This window comes from Petromyzon marinus, chromosome 16 (genome assembly GCF_048934315.1).
Source record: "Petromyzon marinus isolate PM22_M1 ecotype Great Lakes invasive population chromosome 16, UKy_Petmar_22M1.pri1.0, whole genome shotgun sequence".
Classification (NCBI taxonomy): Eukaryota; Metazoa; Chordata; class Hyperoartia; order Petromyzontiformes; family Petromyzontidae; genus Petromyzon; species Petromyzon marinus.
In genome coordinates, this window is record NC_133682.1 from 11,529,958 (window position 1) to 11,549,448 (window position 19,491).

Sequence of the window (19,491 nt, forward strand, 5' to 3'; positions counted from 1 at the left end):
CCAGCGACGAGCCTCGTGGCTAGTCATCCAAATCGGTTTTGATTTCTGAAAATTAGCTGCCAATGTTATATGACAGCTACTTATAAGCAAAATATAAACATTATTAACATCACAAATGAGACTGTATAAATGAGCCGGGAAATAATAATTGTATGAGAACACAATCCAGAATCACAAGAATTCACACCACAAACGTGTATGAACAAGTTGTACAATTCAGCGAGGTGGCAGCAGGGTTGGAGTGTTTTCCTCACAGGAGAAAGGATACGGGTTAAAACCGTGAGCCAATAAAAACGTTGAGGGCAAGTCAACAGTGGCCACTGTACAGAGAACCTGGCATCTACCATGAGAATGAGGAATGTTTTCGACTAGCTCTGGGCGACCGATGAATATACGCGCCACCCCGTCGCGCGTTTGAGCAGGGAAACAACTACATATCAGGTCGTCAAGCCAGACAACCCCATCAGGAGCAGTGGAGTGTATCGATGTCTCCTTCGTGTTTGTGCATCGGGCATTGCGTGTGATTCGAGTGCTGGGATTTTAATTCGAAGTTAAAATCCTGGTCGGGGTCATCATATTGAGAAACTGGCTCCCACTATGGGAATTTTACATTTTGACAGCTCGCTTGGGGCTGTCCATTGGTACATAACAGACATAAACTAAAACGAAACTATTGTTCTTTTACCAGGCGAGGACCATTGAGCTGCGTAGCTCTTTTTCAGAAGCGATCTGGCTGCAAATGACAGTTCAACCAAGTGGCTTATCACGTGAAAATCTATTGCAGCCAAATACTCTAAACGCACGTTAATTCTAAATATGGAGAGAAAAACCAAGAGGAAGGACCCTGAGAAAAATCTACTCGACCACGAAAAAAGCCACGCAAACTCCAATTATGCAGCAGGCGTCAGGGGTCGGGATCGAACCGGCGACCTCTTGCACACCAGGCGAGGCGGTTAACCACTCGCCACACACACCTTGCCGTCAAAACTGTAGGAGCTCTCCGGAGTGGAGGCCAGAGTCTCGGGGGAGCTGCCGCGGAGCTGGTGGCCGCCTCCGGCCGAGACGCCCGCGGGACTCAGGCTGCAGCACAGGACCAGGTAGTTCCGCCAGAGCCCCACGGGGGAGTCGGTGGTAGGGACGGCGCTGATCCGCTTGGCGTTCGCGGGGTTCCTGTGCCGGAACACGCGGTCAGCAGAGAGAGACGGGAACAGGAGTGTAACTTTCATGATAATGTCGCGCCGTGGTGGCGGCAGTGTCTGAATGTCGTGTGAGATGATGCTGCCTGATGAATATTGGGGTGAAATGACTTGTTTCACTGCTGGAAGGACCTCCACTAGAGTGCTCTCTACAGAGCCGAGGATAATTTAGGTTTTCCGAGCCAATAAGATCGACAATTGATTTTTAGGTTAGGCCACCATCATGATCTGGCCAATTTGTGTTAATAAGACATCGGCAAATAAATTAAATCCTCACGTTTACAAGTGTTTAACGCGCCAAACATTGTTTAAGCTTACCGGCAGACTGAAGATAAATTCTCGTAAGTGAATTTCGCAAGTAGATAACGTCACGTTTCGCTTGAAACTACGTCAAGCATCATCTGGACAAGCTCTTGGGAGTCAAGATTTTAGTCCGAGTTCCAATGATGTACTCAGCCTAAGCCAATAGCCTATCACCATGGACGCCATCGTTTTCACCGCGATGCGACGACGGGCCTCACCCCGGGTCGACGAGTGGCGTGAGCGCCGTGAGGCGCACCATGCCATACGACCAGGCCCACGCCTGCGCCAGCGGGCAGCTCCGCTGGAAGTGCTCGTGCCCGAGGAGGGAGGCGAGAGCCAGCAGCCAGGGGTCACGCGCCTGAGCGAAGAGCCACACGTGCGAGGCGCTGCGCGTGTCGAGCATGCTGCACTCGGGCACGCCTGTGCCCTCGCTCAGCCACTGCAGGTCCACAGCCGGAGGCAGCTGCAGCAGCGTGGTCTGGCCCAGGGAACACGAAACGCGTGCGGGGGGGGGGGAGGGGCAGCAGCGTTGGTCGTAATTATAACGCGAGATTTTATTCAACTGTTTTAATTATATTTCAATAGGAGTCCGGTACAGACCACAAACCGCGATGCAGGGAGGGGGTACAGAAACTCTGTGGAGATACTGTAGGTCCCGAACTGTGCTCCTGGCTTTAGAGGAGGAAGGAGATTGGGCTCGCTGGTCCACCGAGTGGGGACCGCGAGCCGTTTCTCTTTATTTTAATGTGGGGAAGGGAAAGTGAGGGAGGAAGAACTTAAGTAAGGGAGTAGAGGCAGTGGGGGGAATAACGCGAGCTTTGATCTTAACAAGTTACGCCGATAACATAACAAACGACCCAGTGCGCAGAAATGCACGTGAACATTTGCGAGGGAAAGAAAGGGACTGAGCGAAGGGAAGGAGAGAAAGGAAGTGATTGCAGGAGATCCGGAGGCAGAATCAGAATCTTTATTTATACTGGAAGAATCCGATGAGCTATAACGCTCTTTGTTCCACAGATGTACAGAAAGTTACAACAACAAACAATACCAAAACAAGATAGAAGTGCAAAGTATAGGAAAGGTAAATAAGTCGCAAAAACAACTATATATTTACTTTACCAGGTAAAGCTCACAGAGATATTAGCTTCTTTCTCAGAAGAGACCTGGCCACAAACGATAGCTCAACGAAGTGGCTTATTACATGGATATTTATAACAGCCAAATACTCTAAATAATCTAAACACAGTTTGAAGAGGAAGGTTTTTTCAAGAGACTGGAAAGTAGAGAGAGAGAGAGAGAAGGGGTCACAGATGAAGTTTCCTGGCTAGGGAGTTCCAGAGGGGAGGGCAGGAGTGGATACGAAAGTGGCCGCCAGTGGTAGAGCAGTAGATCATGGGAGCAAGGAAGAGGACAAAGTCCGTGGAGCAGAGGGACTGTGTATGTATGTTCAACTTCTTTCGGACCCTACGATGCCAATTCTTCCTTATGGGAGGTGTGGGGGAAGAACAACAAGCTAAACACAAAAATTCAGTAAAAAAGAAATTCATTTTCAACCTAGATTTGAAATTGCCTACAGTGGCTTTCTAATATCGAAAGGAAGAGCGTTCCAGACGGCCACAGAATCCAATCTAAAAGCATGCGATGCAGTTACTGTCTTTGTGCGAGGAATGGACTATTTCGGAGTGGACACTAATTTGTTGATACATAACACATTACATATGTACATGACGCAATACACATAACGGACGTAAACATCACACATTTTATATACGTATATCAAACACAATGCAGCATCTTCAATAATATCGTCTAGTCTAGTGCCATCCTCTTTCCTCATGGTTGGCACCACACACAGCATATGTTTCCATTTGTCTCTGTATTCCGCCAATCTCGTTGCATTGTTGACAAAGGTACCCGTCATTAATAGTCACGACGTCCTCAATTTCAGTATTTAATTTTAAAGGCCTAAAAACACCAACTTAAAAGTTAAGAAAATGCACTCATTTAGGCTAGAAAAGGCCTTTCCATTTCGCGAATCGAAATGCCCATGAATGTTTCTCGTAGGTATCACGGGTGGTGTGGGTGGACATTAACCGACCTGCTCAGCATTGGTCAAGTGGATGAAGCTCTCCAGGACAGAGGGACTCAGTTTTTCCAGGATGTCGATCACGAGCTCCTCGTCCACCTGAAGAGCAGATGACAGCACCTCCGATTAGCATGGTTGGCTACGTACAATGAAAAATAAGTTGAACGTACATACATACAGCACGGATGGATGCTATTTATTACTGAAGCCCCCCAGAGTCCTGTGTACATGGGGAAAAAAACCCTTCACGATTATATATATTTTTTTATTATAATTACACTCGTTCATTGCACTTGTTCATGAAGGCTGGCACATTACACCGAGGGGGTGGGTGGCTGGCTCCCCATTGGCGATGTTTATACAACAGCAGGTACTCATTTAAGATTGAGTAGACCTAGGAGAGGCCCAGGGCCGGTTCAGATAATCGCCACTGATGTTGGCCTTGAGCGGGAATCGCCGGGTTCGAAGTGCAGCGCGCTAACCGCTGCGCTCTCACTCCCCCCCACCCCGCACACCTACAGACATCCACGCATGCACACATATTCCTACACACATTCCCAAACACACATACATACATATCATTTGAGCACACCATACACCAATGAACGTTTGTGCACAGCAACGCTTGCAGCAACTTTCTCAGCAACGCTCAAGGTAACACTCGCTGAACAACGCTCAAAGCAACGCTCGCTGAACAACGCTCAAAGCAACGCTCACAGTCACGCACGCAGCAGGCATGCACGCAGCAGGCATGCACGCAGCAGCTTCGAGGGCAGCGACGCATGTGCGCACCTTGCAGTGGCCCAGGGTGGTCGCGAGGGCACGCGTCTCGCGCAGCAGCAGCACGGCGAGGCGCCGCGTGCCCACGGTTGTGTTGCACAGCATGACGAGCGCCAGGCCCTCCACGGCGTGCAGCACGGGCGAGTGGTGCAGCGGCCGCTCGCTAGCCGCCGCCACTGCCAATGCAGCAGCACACTCCGCCTGTCAGCGGCACAACAGGCACCCCCCCCGCCGTTGCGCATTCGTGACGAAGAATCTAAAGTACCTGGGTCGCCAACAGTGACATGAACTCGCAACTATCCATATGCGAGTTGGAGCATTCTGCCACGGTAATAATCCGTATTCTTCAGATGATCAGGCACACTTTTTCCCATTGATTGAGTAGGTGTATAACTTTACTGACCTGGACAAAAGTTTAGGTGCATCTCACTTTCCCGAGCATTCTTATAATCCGGAGAAATAAAGTAACAAACAAATAATTTGCCCGGTTGGGCAAAGTTCAAACCACAATACTACGGTCAAGATTCAGATCAAACCCACGACCCCCTGCATGCCGGGGCGAGGCAGTTAACACCTCTCCAACGCGGCCACCAAATCACTCGGCTGCCCTGCCGCTCACCCTGCCCTGCCGCTCATCCTGCACCTTGGCGGCCACGGCGGCCGTGGTCATGTTCGCGGCTGCGGTTGGCGCCGTCGTTGCCGCGGTCGCCTGCACAGCGAGGCGCCACTGCGTGAGCAGCTGCAGCAGCATGCGCAGGGCGTTGTCGAGCGCTGCCGCGTGGTGCTCGCCCACGTCGCGCGACACGAATGCCAGGAAGGTGATGAGTGCGTCCTCGCGCCACACCGGGAAGTCCAGCATGAGGCTCTGCAGCGACGCGCACGCCAAGCTGCGCAGCTCCTCGTCTGCGTGCGTTGTTAGCCTGGGAAGGGAGGGAAGTGCGGGTGGTTGAAGGGGGGGGGGAGAGATTGCTGAGCGCAATGTGCGGGGGGAGGGGCGACCGACGCTGTCTATAGCCAGAGGCTGCTTCAGCACGAGGTCGGAGATGGCAGACCCCAATGTACACTGTGATGTCAAAGGGCAAATCCCTTTGAGGTTCCCACTACTCCCACCAGCACCACCCAGACATCAAGAAGCTCACTGCAAGTAGTTGGCTACCTTCAAGTATATCCAAACTGGCAATAGAAAATAAATTTCACATGAGCTAACCCCAAAAAAAAATCTCTATTATGGATGATATTGGTCGCGAAAGCCTACGTGTTAAACTGAAAAATAAATGAATTGCCCAAGTGTGACCGCATCACGACAAAGAGAGGAAAGCATCGTGAAATGTTCACTATGAGTCTATGCGTCTCTGTGCGAGTATGAATCTCTGTGCGAGTCTATGGGTATCTGTGCCAGTCTATGGGTCTCTGTGCGAGTCTATGGGTGTGTAAACTCATTTCTACTGTGAGCATTGTGAGGGCCCAGGTGGGATTCACTTGTTGTGCCAGGAAACCAGCACCCGGATTTATCGACTGAAAGTTGCTACTAAATTCATATCCATACGAAAAGACTAGGGTAAATAAACGTAAAGACCTGCAATTGCTTACTCACCTCACTGCTGGTGGAAGGGCCTGCACTAGCAGGAGGTCTAGTTGCTCCTCCAGACAATATATTGGTATGCTCTTCCACCCTAATATCATCAAAGAGTGCTCATCGCATAGTAAAACCCAGCATTTTATGTTACATTATTTAAAAAACTCCAGTTAATCAGTCATAATTTTTTCAAGGATAACGTTCACAGCACAGCACGTTGCAGGGAAGGCACGTTGTTAACACCTCGACGTCTTGGAAGCAATGGGAGCACACACACTTTACCCCACCCCAACGAATTGACGACCGCCTACCCCGCGGTGCTTCCGGGATTACACTGCTGGATGGCCCGAGGTGGAGGGATTGGAAAAGAAAAAGAATAAAAAAAATCCACCGATTCAATTGCCACGATGGGATATCGACACTGGCTACCTCTAACGAGTTAACCGTGGACACCACGGCAACTCCCCATTGCCGGCGATAGCAAAAGGGGAGGTGGCCGAGTGGCGCAGGAGACTGATCCCCAGTGTTAAAGTAAGTAAACTGGCAGTGCTGAGATCCTCCGGTCCCCCACACCTCCGATTGGCACGGTTGGCTACGTACGGTGCGCAAAAAAGTTCAACATACATACATGCAGCTCTGGTCAACTACAGGGGAGCCACTGATAAATTAAACGGGGTGCCACGGTGGCGAGATGTTAACTTCCTCGCCTGGTATACAGGAGGTTGTGGGTTCGATCATGGCCCTGACACCTGTTGTATATTTCGAGTCTGTGTGTCTCTCTCCCCGTGGTCGCGTGGATTTTTCTCTGGGTTCTCCGTTTTTTTTCCCTCCACATTCAAAAATGTGCATTAGGAGTATTTGGTTCCTTTAAATTTTAACGTGAAAAGCCACTTCGTTGAGCTATCATTTGTGGCCAGGTCGCTACTGAAAAAGAGCTATATAGCTCAGTGGGGCTTACCTGGTAAAATAATAAACAGTTTAGTTTTCGATTTAAAGCTTTCGTGACTGCAGGGATTCATATTATTGGTTCTTTCGGTAAAGTCACGCAGAAGGGAAATAATAAAATAATAATAAAACAATAAAATTCTCACGACGTTTCGATTGTTTAGTTTCATAGTTTCTTAAGAGAAGCAAGTTTTACGGTCACAGATGACCGTAAGAGAAGTACGATAAAAATGAAAAGCTTTTCCACTTCATTCGGGTAAAATTCAAGCTCTAACATTTACATTTGTTTTTATTATGTTGACACGTGAGGAAAACCTTGAGAAGGAAATACAGAAGCTGTGCCCCTACTGTGGTTGCTTCTTCTTCTTCTTTCATACGGCCGATGTAGATGCAGAGTAACAACTTACAATTTCACATTCAGGTGGTGATCAAGCCAGATAACCGCGTCAGGAGCAGACTTGTGTATCGCTGTAATGTCTCCTTTGTATTTGCGCATTGGGCATTACGTCGTTATATCTCGTATGGTCTGTTCTGGATGACCACAATAGCACACTGAAGAGTTTTAAATGGTCCAACTGTGGCTAACAAAGACAAAGACCCCCCATATAGCCTTAACATACTGTTGGGGCAAGTGCTGTTTAGCGAGCACCTATGAAAACCAGAACAGCACACGAGTGGGTGGGTGACCAGCACCACGCCCGACCGCCTTTGTCTCCCGAGTGGCGATGTTTTTACGCATCGCACCAGGTACTCATTTGAGGTTGAATCGACCTGGGGGAGGTCCAGGACCGGTTCAGATAATCATCACTGATGTAGGCCGTGAGCGGGAATCGAACTCAGGCTGCCAGGTTTGTAGCGCAGAGCGCTAACCGCTACACTACCGCTTCCCCACAAGCCTAATTGCAGTGACATTCACTGCCAGAAGGTGGTGCAATTCTGGCTGCAAGAGATCCAAATGGAAATGTGCGTGTCTGATTCAAGCCAGCACGACACTAATAGCAACTGGAACACAATTTGGGAGAAGAAAGAAAAACGTATTTTGTAAGACTACCACTGACAACTTCCTCCAAAGTGGAACTCACTGAGGGATGAAGAGCTAAATTGAGAGCAAGCTATGAGTCAAGTGCTCGAAACAGAGTGCCGCCTGGCTGGATATTACTTCACACGGGCCAATGAATACATGCAAATAACAACGAGAGTTAGAGAAAATGTAGGGTTATGGCTTTAGCTTGAGGAGGTACCTCGCCAGCATCTCCAGCAGCTCCGAGTGACTCATCCCATCTGGCAGTAGCCGGGGTATGGCTGCCACGCACGTACGGAAGAGGTCGATCTTAGGTTTCCTCTCGCCCCTGCATAAGCAGACAAAAACACAAAGACAAATGTCCTACATTGTAGCAATAATAATAATAAAGTTCAACTTGTAGCATGGCACAAAGTATTCGTTCACTCGATGAGAGATAATGACTCGGGAGGAACCACAGACAAGTGGAAGGCAGCAGCCAGGCAATGAGCCGTTGCCACATTCCCCTCGAAGCTGCAGTCCTCTATATAAAGGTGTCATCAGCCGATTAATGAGTATTTACATGTGGGTGAAAACCGGAGCACCTGGAGAAAATCCACGCATGTGAGTGAGGATGCAACACTCGATTCCATACAGACAAAACAGGAAAACTCCACATTTACTTAACCTGCAAGCTAGGGTATGGGACCTCAATGGCCCACAGGAAAGGAGTTTTTTCAACATTTTTGTGATACACCAACCCCCGCCTCCAGTGTTGGATTACAAGCATGCGGCACCAACACCGCCCGGCATTATGCTTGTGGACCGTCAGGACAAGTGCTGTCAGCAAATATCTATGAAGGCCAGCACAGTGCATGAGGAGGTTGTGTGGCTAACACCATGCCTGGACACCTTTGTCTCCCCACTGCTGATGTTTAACGTCACACCAGCTACTCATTCAAGGGCGAGTTAACCATGCTGGGTGAGTTACCATGCTGCTGTGAACGTGTTGTCATAATCCTCCTAAATAATTTTGAAATAATAAAAACAATCACATATTTACACTAAAACGAAACGAAATTTGAGATTTGGGTGGCATTACATTACTTATAAAAACCTCAATTCGATGGCGATCAGCGTTTATCTTTAAAAAAAAGGTCACCCTCACAACAATCCGAGCGGCAAAGATGTCCCTCCTAGTAGTGTATGGAAAGCAGATATCCTAGCAGTGGAAGGACCATGGCTGGTGGTGATGATGATGACGACGATGATAACAGCTATCCTGTGAATCGAAAGCACCTTCCAATTTAGACACGGAATGACGACAATCATGGCAACGTCAGTGCCAGCCATAGAGACTGCTGATATGAGAGACCTCCAATGCATACCCACCGATCACTACTGAACATCTCCGAAAAAGAGCTTCACAGTTCATCGCATTCCTCCAGTATAGATACATTTTCTAAAACATATATATTCTGATTCTCTCAGTGGCGGAGCATAAGGAAGTTGGGGGGGGCTCACGTGATCTCAGTCTCCTTGGCGACGTTCTGCCCGCCGCCCAGGGTCATGCTTCGTCCCACCTCCTTGTCGAGCTGCCGTAGCATGAGATCAAGGATCTTGCGCACTTGCGGGTAGAACTGCGACATGCCTGGAAGGGTAGTGGCAGACGACAAGGAATAACGTCGACAACGGCAAAGGGACACGGCCTAGCGGTGATGGGATGAGGGCGCGAGTACGGGACTCGGGGAACTGTGAATTCAAATCCAACACCGGCCCCACGAAAATGCCACAGCAATGACGTCAGATAAGTCGAGTAACTGAGTGGTATAAACAAAGTGATTGAAGAAATATATGAGGTCAACAATTTAGTTTTTTGACGATGACAACAAAAAAATAAGTAATTTCCGCTCAAATCGATCGTGGAATGACACTCGTCTCTACCGGGTGTGAAATCTCACTTCCCGATCACCAGTTGAGAGCTCTAACCACAACGACACTTGGCCAAATAAGGACGGTGGTTATTAATCCTAATTGTAATAAATAGGATTTAGCCTTGAATGCAATTTTGGATGCAATTACTGTATGCAATTGCGAGATGGAATTAGCTTGAATTAAATTATTATTAATACATGATATCAACGATGTTTCAGTGCGGATTGATGAAAAGTGTGCGAGGAAGCATGGAGAGATGCATGCCTGGAATTACACTGAGAGATAGAAAGAGGAACATGTCATTAAGAGAACACAGCCCGCAAGTTAAAGACAGAACTCAAACTGTTAAGAAAAGTAAGTGCTCTTGGGCAGGACACGTAGTGAGAAGGGATGATTGCCGATGGATCAAGACGCATGATAAGTGGCAACCAAAATAATGGGAACGAGTCCGGGAGGACATACAACGGAGAGATGGAATCATGAAATCGGCTCGTGCGCAAGTGCTGGGTGGTTTGTCGCATCGATCGAAGATGGCGACGACTTTGGGGAGGCCGTCAAGCAGAGGAAGGACCGTGGCCGACGATGACTACGATGACGACGACGACAACGTGAACACATCGACAGCAATGACGACAAGTGCGGCAACGTCAGCGCCAGCCCAATGAGACCGCCGATAGGAGAGGATCGCCATCGCCTACCCACCGATCACTTTGGCCTCCTCTTCCGTGAGCGTCTTGTTGAGGAAGGTTTTCTTGACGCGCAGAGTGCTGCCCGATGGCAGCACCACGCTGGTGGTCGGCATGGGCGGCTCGCACTCCTTCTTCTGGAGGCTGTCGGCAATGACCAGGAAGGCCCGCAGGCCAATGTTCATGCGCTCCGGGTTGATGGCGAGCGTCTTGGGCATCTTGATGGCGACGCTGAGGAGGTCGAATATAATCTCGCGCATTGCGTAATCCAGCCGTTCCTGTCGAGGGAATTGGATCAGAGGCGGAAGGGAACATTTGCTTTGTTCAGAGGCTCACAAATACGCCGGTAGTATTCAACGCATTCAAAGTGTCCAGATGCTTCGAGCAAAGCCAATCATAATGAAAACGTCACACATTCGACAACAGCAATTTCCCTTGGCACAATTTGCAATTCTATTGTTATTAAGGGGAAACAAATATAAACGGGGGACGTTTTCGGCAAATGGCCCTACTTCATCGCACACAGAGGCGCCAAAGAGATGGAGTGAATAACAGTTGGGGACTGCACTATACACCACGAGGCCCTGATAAAAAAAAATCTATAGTTTATGAAATATAATCAAGAGATTGACGCACATATTAATTGTAGGCCCTAAACGAGTGAAACATATTTCATATTGCCATGGTGTAGGCCAGTCCATCCACAGGACTAAAACCATTCACTACCCACACGGTGGTATCTAATTTTAACAAACCCAGAAGGATTATGGACTAATTTTACCACGGACCGAATTTGCAAACTTCAAACTGCCCGTCAAGCACTCTTCCACCCACAAGAAATTCAACAATTTAATGGATTATTCAACAATTTCCATGAAGCTATCATCCTTTAAGCGGATGCAATGATGTATTTTAGCCTCATCCTCGTGTATCGAAAATCGATTTGGGGCCCAAATGACCGTACTGTGTAGCAACGCCGCAGACTCGGCAGCTCACCTGCGCAATGAACTGGATGATCTTGACGAAGATGTTGAGAGGGGTGTCCCTGGGAACGACGCTCCGCGAGCCCTTGGGGAAGAGCGCCGACACGATGCTTTGCAGCCGGCTGTACGGGAAGAGAGAGAGACGAGAGCTCTTCCGTCATCTGCGACTCTCGCGTTCGTGCACTCTCGCCGACCGTGGTCAAAATGTTGGCCGAAGTGTCTGCCCGCTCGAATGAGATTTGGATTGGTGCTCCATGGCATTTGTTAGCCCCCTAAGTCAGTGGTGGTGGTGGTGGTGATTCTACATTTAAACAAAAAAAAACGGCCACCAGTATCGCATGAGAACAGCCGCTGTTTAATTTTACTGCACAGGAGCACTGACTATTTTTCGGAACTGTGAGCTGTGAGCTGAGCCGACTCCGAACGAGATTCAACTGTTAGTTATCTGGCTAGATAACTAAATAAATGCAATTAAGTTAATGAAATATAGTATAAAACAAATCACAATCATAATGAAACCAGGGCGGTCATTGTCCTTATACCAATGCAATACAGCAGATGTTTCCGTAGATGGTGCTGTTCCAATGCTAGTCACGTGTGTCTGTGAACGCATGTTTTGCACACAGATCCAGGGCCTACCCTAGGTTTGACTCCGCCTTCAAAGAGTACCTGGTACGGCAGGTAAACATCACCACTGGGGAGACAAAGGCGGCCGGGCGTGGTGCTGACCACACCACCCTCTCGTGTGCCGTGTTGGCCTTCATAGGCGCTCGCTAAGGGCGCTTTTCCCAACAGCCTACGTACGGCTACAAGTTGGGATGGATCTTTGCTTTGTTGTGCCCACCTCTGCGTGGTGGTGTTGCTCTCGCCCTTGATGCGCACCATGTACACCCAGAGCAGGCGGTACAGTGACTCCAGGGCCACTCGCGACATCTTCGGATCCCGGTTCTAATGCAGCCACAGCAAAGCAGCACCCACGCTCGGTTTACACCTCCGGTAACCATGCGCAGTTAGGGGCCACACAACATCAGGGCAACGTGCCGCCTGCATTATATTTTAAATTCATTGCAATTTGGGGGTTTTTTTGGTTCATGTCAGGCACATTTTGCTTTCGGGATTTCATAAATTTTGCTAAGCAAGATAAATTATCGAAGTGTAGCCTGCATCTGCAATTGCAGCTAGCTAATAGCCCCGTGGATTGAGTGGTGGAGCAGTGGTTGGCACATTGCGCTATGAACTTGGCGATCTGGAATCAATTCTGGGCCACAGCTAAAATCAATGGCCAGTGATATACGAACAGGGCCTGGAATGCTCCTCATTCATCAACCTGCACTGATAAACATGGTAAAGTATGGTCAAACAATTCCCCATGGACTAACACGGTGTAGAGAGGCATTTATCAAGCAGTAGATTGAGAAAAAGCTGTATATTATTGTATTAACAGTCTCACGATGGGCTGCGCATGGTCCAATTGTCAATTTTCTCGAATGAAAAACAATACTTGAGAGAAAAGTGGAGTTTGTTGGTTATAAATAAATATCTTTAAAACGTGTTTCGATCTAATTTTAATGCACCATTTAAGTCCATTAAACAACACGCCTGAAGACAAATGGGGTTTCTGTAGCATTTGCTTAACACAAGGACAACCATGGAGACCGGCTGAGCATGGTTGGACTGTATTTGTATTTGAATGCTGTACTTCCTTTTAGATTGTAAATGCATTGGATAAATGTTGTTAAATGGCACTAAAAAAAGCTTGATTGTATTCCAGTACAGGCATTATTAGGCTTTAACCCTAACCTCTAATGAGCTGCACCTGGTAGTGCATTTCACAGTCTATTCTCCTGTCTCCGTGGTCCTCAGCATTGCACTGACTTTACTTTACTCTGGTAAGAAAACTCTGTGTTCAGATGCGAGTGCGAGTCAATGTGCGTATCCCAATGCTGTGTGTCCCCATTAAACAGAGGCACATCAATGTATTCTATCTGTCTTCAAGAACACGACGCTATTTATGGACCGCTTTGTGGTGAATACAAATACAATGCTTAGTTAAACACAATGGGAAATGTGATCAAGTAGATAGTGTAATCACAGCAGTTGGACCGTTATAAACACTACCGCTATGCGGTCAGAATTTTGCGACCATGAAACAGGTAGCGTTAAATCATCTGGGGCAGTGACATGGTTGAGCGGTAGTGCCCTTGCTGCCTCTTGCAGGGGTTTGGCCATCCTGCTTAATACTGCGGGTGGAATAACCGTGACATAAGAAGTGCCGTCTGATTCGTGATGAACACCAACGATGATGTGACGGTGCTGTGCACACCTCGTGCCACACAGGGACGGCTGCCACTGCGGGTTTCCCGAGGCTGAAAGCTACTCTCTCTGGACATCGGAATGATTTGGGATTAAATATCATGTGAGGCATGTTATACATGCAAATGATAATTGTGATTTGAGATCACAATAAAAGGAATTTAGTATTGTCAGGATCAGTGAAAAGTGAAATATAGTGATATAAAATGTACGCTCACTCCCAGAATGTATTCTACATGGGGCAAAAGCTAGTACTGGTTATTGCAATGTCAATATTGTAGATGTTTAACATGTTCTAGCCTAAAAATAATGAGGTCTTGTATACATTTTAATCTGACAAACTTCGTATTATAGCTGAAGAAACACAAATGTAAACTTGCATTCACCATGTGTTTTTTTGTGCATAAACAAAGTTTAAATGGCAATATTCCTTATGTATCACTGCGAAATGGTTGATGGAAAAATAACAACCAAAAAGCCATCCGTCTGCTTGTGAAAATAACACATTAATCCCTCAGCCCCAAGGCATTCTGGGCCATTGTTTTACAGCAGCATAAGCAGACGTCTAGACTTAAGGAAGCCTCAAGAACAAATGCTGCAGGACAGCCCTCGTTATTGGCTAGAGCCATTCATCCAAATGCTCCGTGGGTCCCCATTCAGTGCAAAACGTCAAAAATGTAAAAATCCCATGCAATGTGTGTTGCCCGCGAGAACAACAATAATTAATTAGCATACTAAATTAGCATAATGAATTAGCATAATGAATTAGCATAATGAATTAGCATACTGAATTAGCATAAATCACGCCTCTGCCAATAAGACTCGAAGACGAGTGAAAAGTTTTCAAGTTTATACAAATTCTCCCATTAAATGTTGGCTCAGATGGCTCATATGCTGAGTGACCAAACACGAAATTTCACATTTACATGGGTACAATATCTGTTTTTTTTTCTCTTTTGCAAAGACAGATCACAGATCATATGTGGATGGGTCCAGCCTACAGGATTTGCCCACCCATCTCGCATTTGTTCACCAGGTACGGTTGTTGCTGATCAAATTTGGCAAGTAGAAACCAGATCCGAGTTTGCCTGCTTACACACGTGCTCCTGTAATACATTGGCCCTGACAGGATTATTGACAATAATGTTACTTTATTACTGATATAGGTATGTCCGTAGTAATTTACATTGTTCTTTAAATAACTCCTCAAAGCAAATGTTCACCAAATATTGCCTTTGATTAGGTTGAATGCACTCTTTTCAAAATGTTGAGTTTGCAAAAATTAAACGACTGTTATTTATATAAAATTAGATGGACGACAATAAAATTGTATCGGTGTAGCATTCTATTCGCAGTCGGCCCTGCTAACAAACAAGAAAAGCGGCACACGTGATGTCGTGTGAAGAGCTTGCGCATTGTTAGAAAACAAACAAGGCATATTTAATCAAGAAAAAAAGCAGTCGATGGTTTTATTTTCAAACTTACCTGCAGTGAATCGATTGGCTTTCTGAGCGTGCTGGTGGATGGCATCTATATTTTAAGCGAGGCATAGCCAAAAGTAAAATAACAAACGTGGGAGGCATAAAGGAAAACAAACATAAAGCATGCGTATTAAGCACAACCAAAACAAAAAATGGCAAACACGGTATTTCTTTAATGCAAAAGCAAAAAAACACACATTTTAAAAGCGGACAAAAATACTGAAGCAAAGCAAAACCAGGTTAATGTGTTTCACACCTAAAGAAAACCGTTTTCTCAGCAAGTGTTGACATTAAGCAATTTCGAAATGGTATTAAGCAAATAGTTTGAAGATTACAGGAGTTAACTGAAAATAAACGTTTTAAGAAAATAAATACGGCCAAATATAAATAATATCAAGTAAGAAAATATATCAAAGTGTCTCTCTACCCAAACGTTCATCTTTGTTGGTGGCTCCAACCAGTGGTGGAAGTTCCACAGTCCTATGGCGGAGGGGCAGTCTTCCCAAAGGGCAACCACTGCTGACCTAGTTTATCAAACTCAGTGACATTATAGGTTGACCAGGCCCCTAAGCTGGGATTTCAACTGCCAATATTTTCTGATTGCGAGTTGAGAGCCTTCTCCACATTTTTACCCAGCCGGGATATAAATAACATTGCGTAATACGCGAGTGTACACTTTGAGACAACAATGTTAACAATTGCTGGAAAAGGCATCCTGTAAAGCAGACATTTCCAAACTCCATTCCCACACACCCCCATGGTGTTAGTATGTTGACCACCCTTTTCCCTTCAAATGCAAAGTCAAAATGCTGATGCAAGCTATGCATTCATCTTTAATTTTAAACAGTTTTGAGAGTGGACATTTACTTTTGATTACTTTGACTTCATGGGATGTCAGTGTTTAAAGGGTTGCTTTTAAAAACGAATCAGTCTGATTAATTACTTTCTGGTATCAGATACGAGGAAAACAAGAGAATGATGCTAGAACAATTAAATTCCACCCGGATAGATCATCAGCCTACTTGCTGTACTGTTGCTTACAGACATACCACTAACCCTAGAGATGGATGTCTCACACACAAGATTCTTATAATGAACCACCAAACCTGCATATAATTTGCTGGAATGTGGCTGTAGTTCTATTGTAATATATTTAAAAATAGCTTGCCACAAAGCGTATATTTATGCGAGGTAATTTACGACATATATAAAAAAAGCTCAAAGAGTAACTTAGTGCAGTATTCAAATCAACCTCAACACTAATTGATAATAATCGATCGGCTGGTCGCGTGTGGTGGGTTAAAGTGAGGGTACTTCCATTGCTTCCAAAATGCGTGGCCTGTGTGGAAGAGTAGGCCAAAATAACCTTCAGATAACCCCTCTCGAGCACCGTTCTAGTAGAGGCTGTTCTGACAGGAATTACCTTGATAGAAACTAGTACACATTTAATCAGAATAAATTACAGCACTTAATACCAAAGCAAATAAATAACACAGAGGCACCATCCCTGTTGGCAGGCCTGATTCAGTATGACAACTTCCACATTGCTATTGTGTGGAGACCAGTCTATCCAGGGAGTGGCCACTGTTGAATTCCTCCAAAAGTATTTTTCAACTGCACCGATGCCTGAACAACAACTCAAAAACCTTACAATTGCGGGTCGAGGAAAACTAAACAGGGGCCACCCTGCCAAAGAATCAACAGCTTACAGGTAAAAAAATTAAACCCTCAACGAAGGTAATCAATGACAAACATGCATTGCTATGAGGTAAACAACACATTGCAAATGTAGCAGGGGCAGATAACTACGGTTGCGCAAGCTACGTGCGGACACAATGGTGAATGCACGTCACGTGTGTAAAGCTGGTCACTTTACATTGCAGTGCCAAGGTCAAAGTGGCACGTGTGCTTGTAAACTCAGGGCAAAGGCCACCCCCTCCCCCAGTGCCCGCAAGAAAAAAAGCAATCCTAGGATTGATTAAGAACCACTATGTTCACCCACTGTAGAAACTTACAGCCGCCCATTTATAAAAGAAAAAATGCACTGGATAAACAATCATTTGATGCAGTTTCAATTTTGCAATCCTATGGAAACAGTTTTAATATTTTATGATCATCTGTCCAGCGAATACTTTCAAAATATATTCTATTAAAATGGGCTATTACCTGATATTTAAAGAACACGCCATGTTTACTATTCCCCGGCCAGGCCTCCTTCATAAAAGAGACGTCACATTAAACCTGCTTAAATGGATCACGTCCACTTGCCCAAGTCACTGCATAGGAACCCATCATTGGGAAGAACAAGGTGACACTGATAATATAATCACATTAGTGAAAACGTGCACTTCGCTCCGGGTGCAGTGTGTTTTCTGCACACGCTGTTCTGGGTTAAGAATCTGATAAAACACAAGTCGCTCTCCAATGGAGTGACTGGTTACTGTCACATTTATGAACAAAGTATAATGCTCACACAAGACGGACTACACACATCAGTGTCCATGTTTGAGCGAGAGGACAGTAACCACGAGCAACATTGTACTAGGTAAAGGTGCAGCCCTGCAATTACTTGCTCAAACAACCAATGGTAGAAGGGCCTCCAGTAGAGGGAGCTCTAGGAAGTCACTGTTAGAGAATATTTGGCCTACTCTTCCAGGCTGGTCAAATTGTTTTGGTAACGGTGGGAGTACCCACACTTTACCCCACCACGCACGACTTGCTGATCGATTCACTATGGTGAACCCATTTATACTGCTGGTTGGACAGAGGTGGTGGGAGGAAGTATCTAAGAAACTTGCCCATTGTCTTCAATGCCATGTTGAAGGATCAAACTGATTATCTCTGGAATGCAAGACCGGTGTGCTAGCCATTACACCACGAAGCGTGATTGTAAAACAACACAATTATCAAGGTAGTCTATCGCTTAAAAGCAAGTACTGAGTGGTGCTAATCTCATGTTAACAGTCAGGTGCCAGTGATGGAAATCAGATGTCCATATACCAAACAATGTTGATTACCCTCGCACTACAGCTCATGTTACCACACCTGGAGAGAAAAAAAATGCCGAATCAACCAATGGCTGAACCCAAACGTGCATCCTTCCATTTGTGAGCTACGGGACCGAACCACAGTGCCACACGGGTAGATATTCTAAACAGAGGAAGCCCTAAATTTTGATTTAAAGCTTTCGTGACTGCAGTAATTCATATTCTTAGTTTTTTCGGTAAAGTCACGTTGAAGAGAAACAACAAAATAATATATATTTTATTATTTTGTTGTTTCTCTTCAACGTGACTTTACCGAAAAAACTAAGAATAAGAGGAAGCCCTATTTTGAAGTCTAAATATGCCCAATGTTTTTCACCTCCTATCCTTAATGACACTGCAACGCTAGGAACATATCACGCTAGTTCATCCATGTGCCACCTGCCGCGCGTGATATGAACGCAAATGCTTCGTTGGTAAATTGCTCACCCTTAGGTCTCACCCCAGCGATAGGCCAAGTGTACAGGGAAAAGTGTTGCAAGAATAATGGAGCGTGATGTCATTCTTGTCACTTGCACTGCCAATGTTTCTAGGATCCTTGTGTGCTTGTCCCTGCTTAACACCACCATTCCCTATTGTCAATATAAATTCTGCTTACTTATTATTACACTTTTTTTACATCAAGTTCAAAGTGTCAAGTAAACACTGAAGAAGTGAGACTCTCCACCAGTAAGCCTGAGCCAGCAGTTGCTCTTGCCATGGTGGCGAGATGTTAACTCTCTTGCCTGGGATACAAAAGATCGTGGGTTCAATGCCAACCCTGACGCCTGTATATTTGGAGTTTGCATGTTCTCCCTGTGGTCGCGTGGATTTTTCTCTGTGTTCTCAGATTTTCCCCTCCACATTTAGAAACATTAGTTTAGAGCATTTCGCTGCTATAAATGTCCACATGATAAGCCACTTGTTTGAGTTATGAGTTGTGGTCAGGTCGCTTCTAAAACGGAGCTATACAGCTCAGTGGGCCTTACCTGGTAAAATAAAAAAAAATTGTTTAGTTTAGTTTTACCACATCCTGGGACAGGAGGCAAGCATCTCGATGGGGCAACCACCGTCAACTTCATATCATTGACACAAAGGCGGAGTGCGGGGCCGAGTTTCACCCGAACAGGGGACTGGAATCATGACCTGATTGCGAGCGAAATACTTTTAAACCACAGAGCGCA

General features: G+C 46.0%; 1 protein-coding gene across 15 annotated transcripts in view; it reads right to left on the reverse strand.

Moving 5' to 3' along the window:
* LOC116942827 (protein furry homolog-like) overlaps positions 1-19,491 on the reverse strand; it is a 296,076-nt gene that overhangs the window by 78,058 nt on the left and 198,527 nt on the right. For 13 of the 15 annotated variants that reach the window (XR_012941831.1, XM_076067514.1, XM_076067513.1 and 10 more), the window contains 11 exons: positions 15,289-15,333; positions 12,335-12,438; positions 11,504-11,612; positions 10,524-10,785; positions 9,411-9,537; positions 8,128-8,235; positions 4,985-5,285; positions 4,378-4,566; positions 3,598-3,684; positions 1,718-1,977; positions 975-1,170 (listed from right to left, as the gene is read on the reverse strand). Coding sequence is in view for 14 of the 15 variants with exons in the window: in XM_076067514.1 (XP_075923629.1) it covers positions 975-1,170; positions 1,718-1,977; positions 3,598-3,684; positions 4,378-4,566; positions 4,985-5,285; positions 8,128-8,235; positions 9,411-9,537; positions 10,524-10,785; positions 11,504-11,612; positions 12,335-12,438; positions 15,289-15,333 (1,788 nt within the window). In the remaining variant the exon portion in view is untranslated. The remainder of the gene's footprint in view (positions 1-974; positions 1,171-1,717; positions 1,978-3,597; positions 3,685-4,377; positions 4,567-4,984; positions 5,286-8,127; positions 8,236-9,410; positions 9,538-10,523; positions 10,786-11,503; positions 11,613-12,334; positions 12,439-15,288; positions 15,334-19,491) is intronic. The other 2 variants (XM_076067511.1, XM_076067512.1) reach the window with 2 other exon arrangements.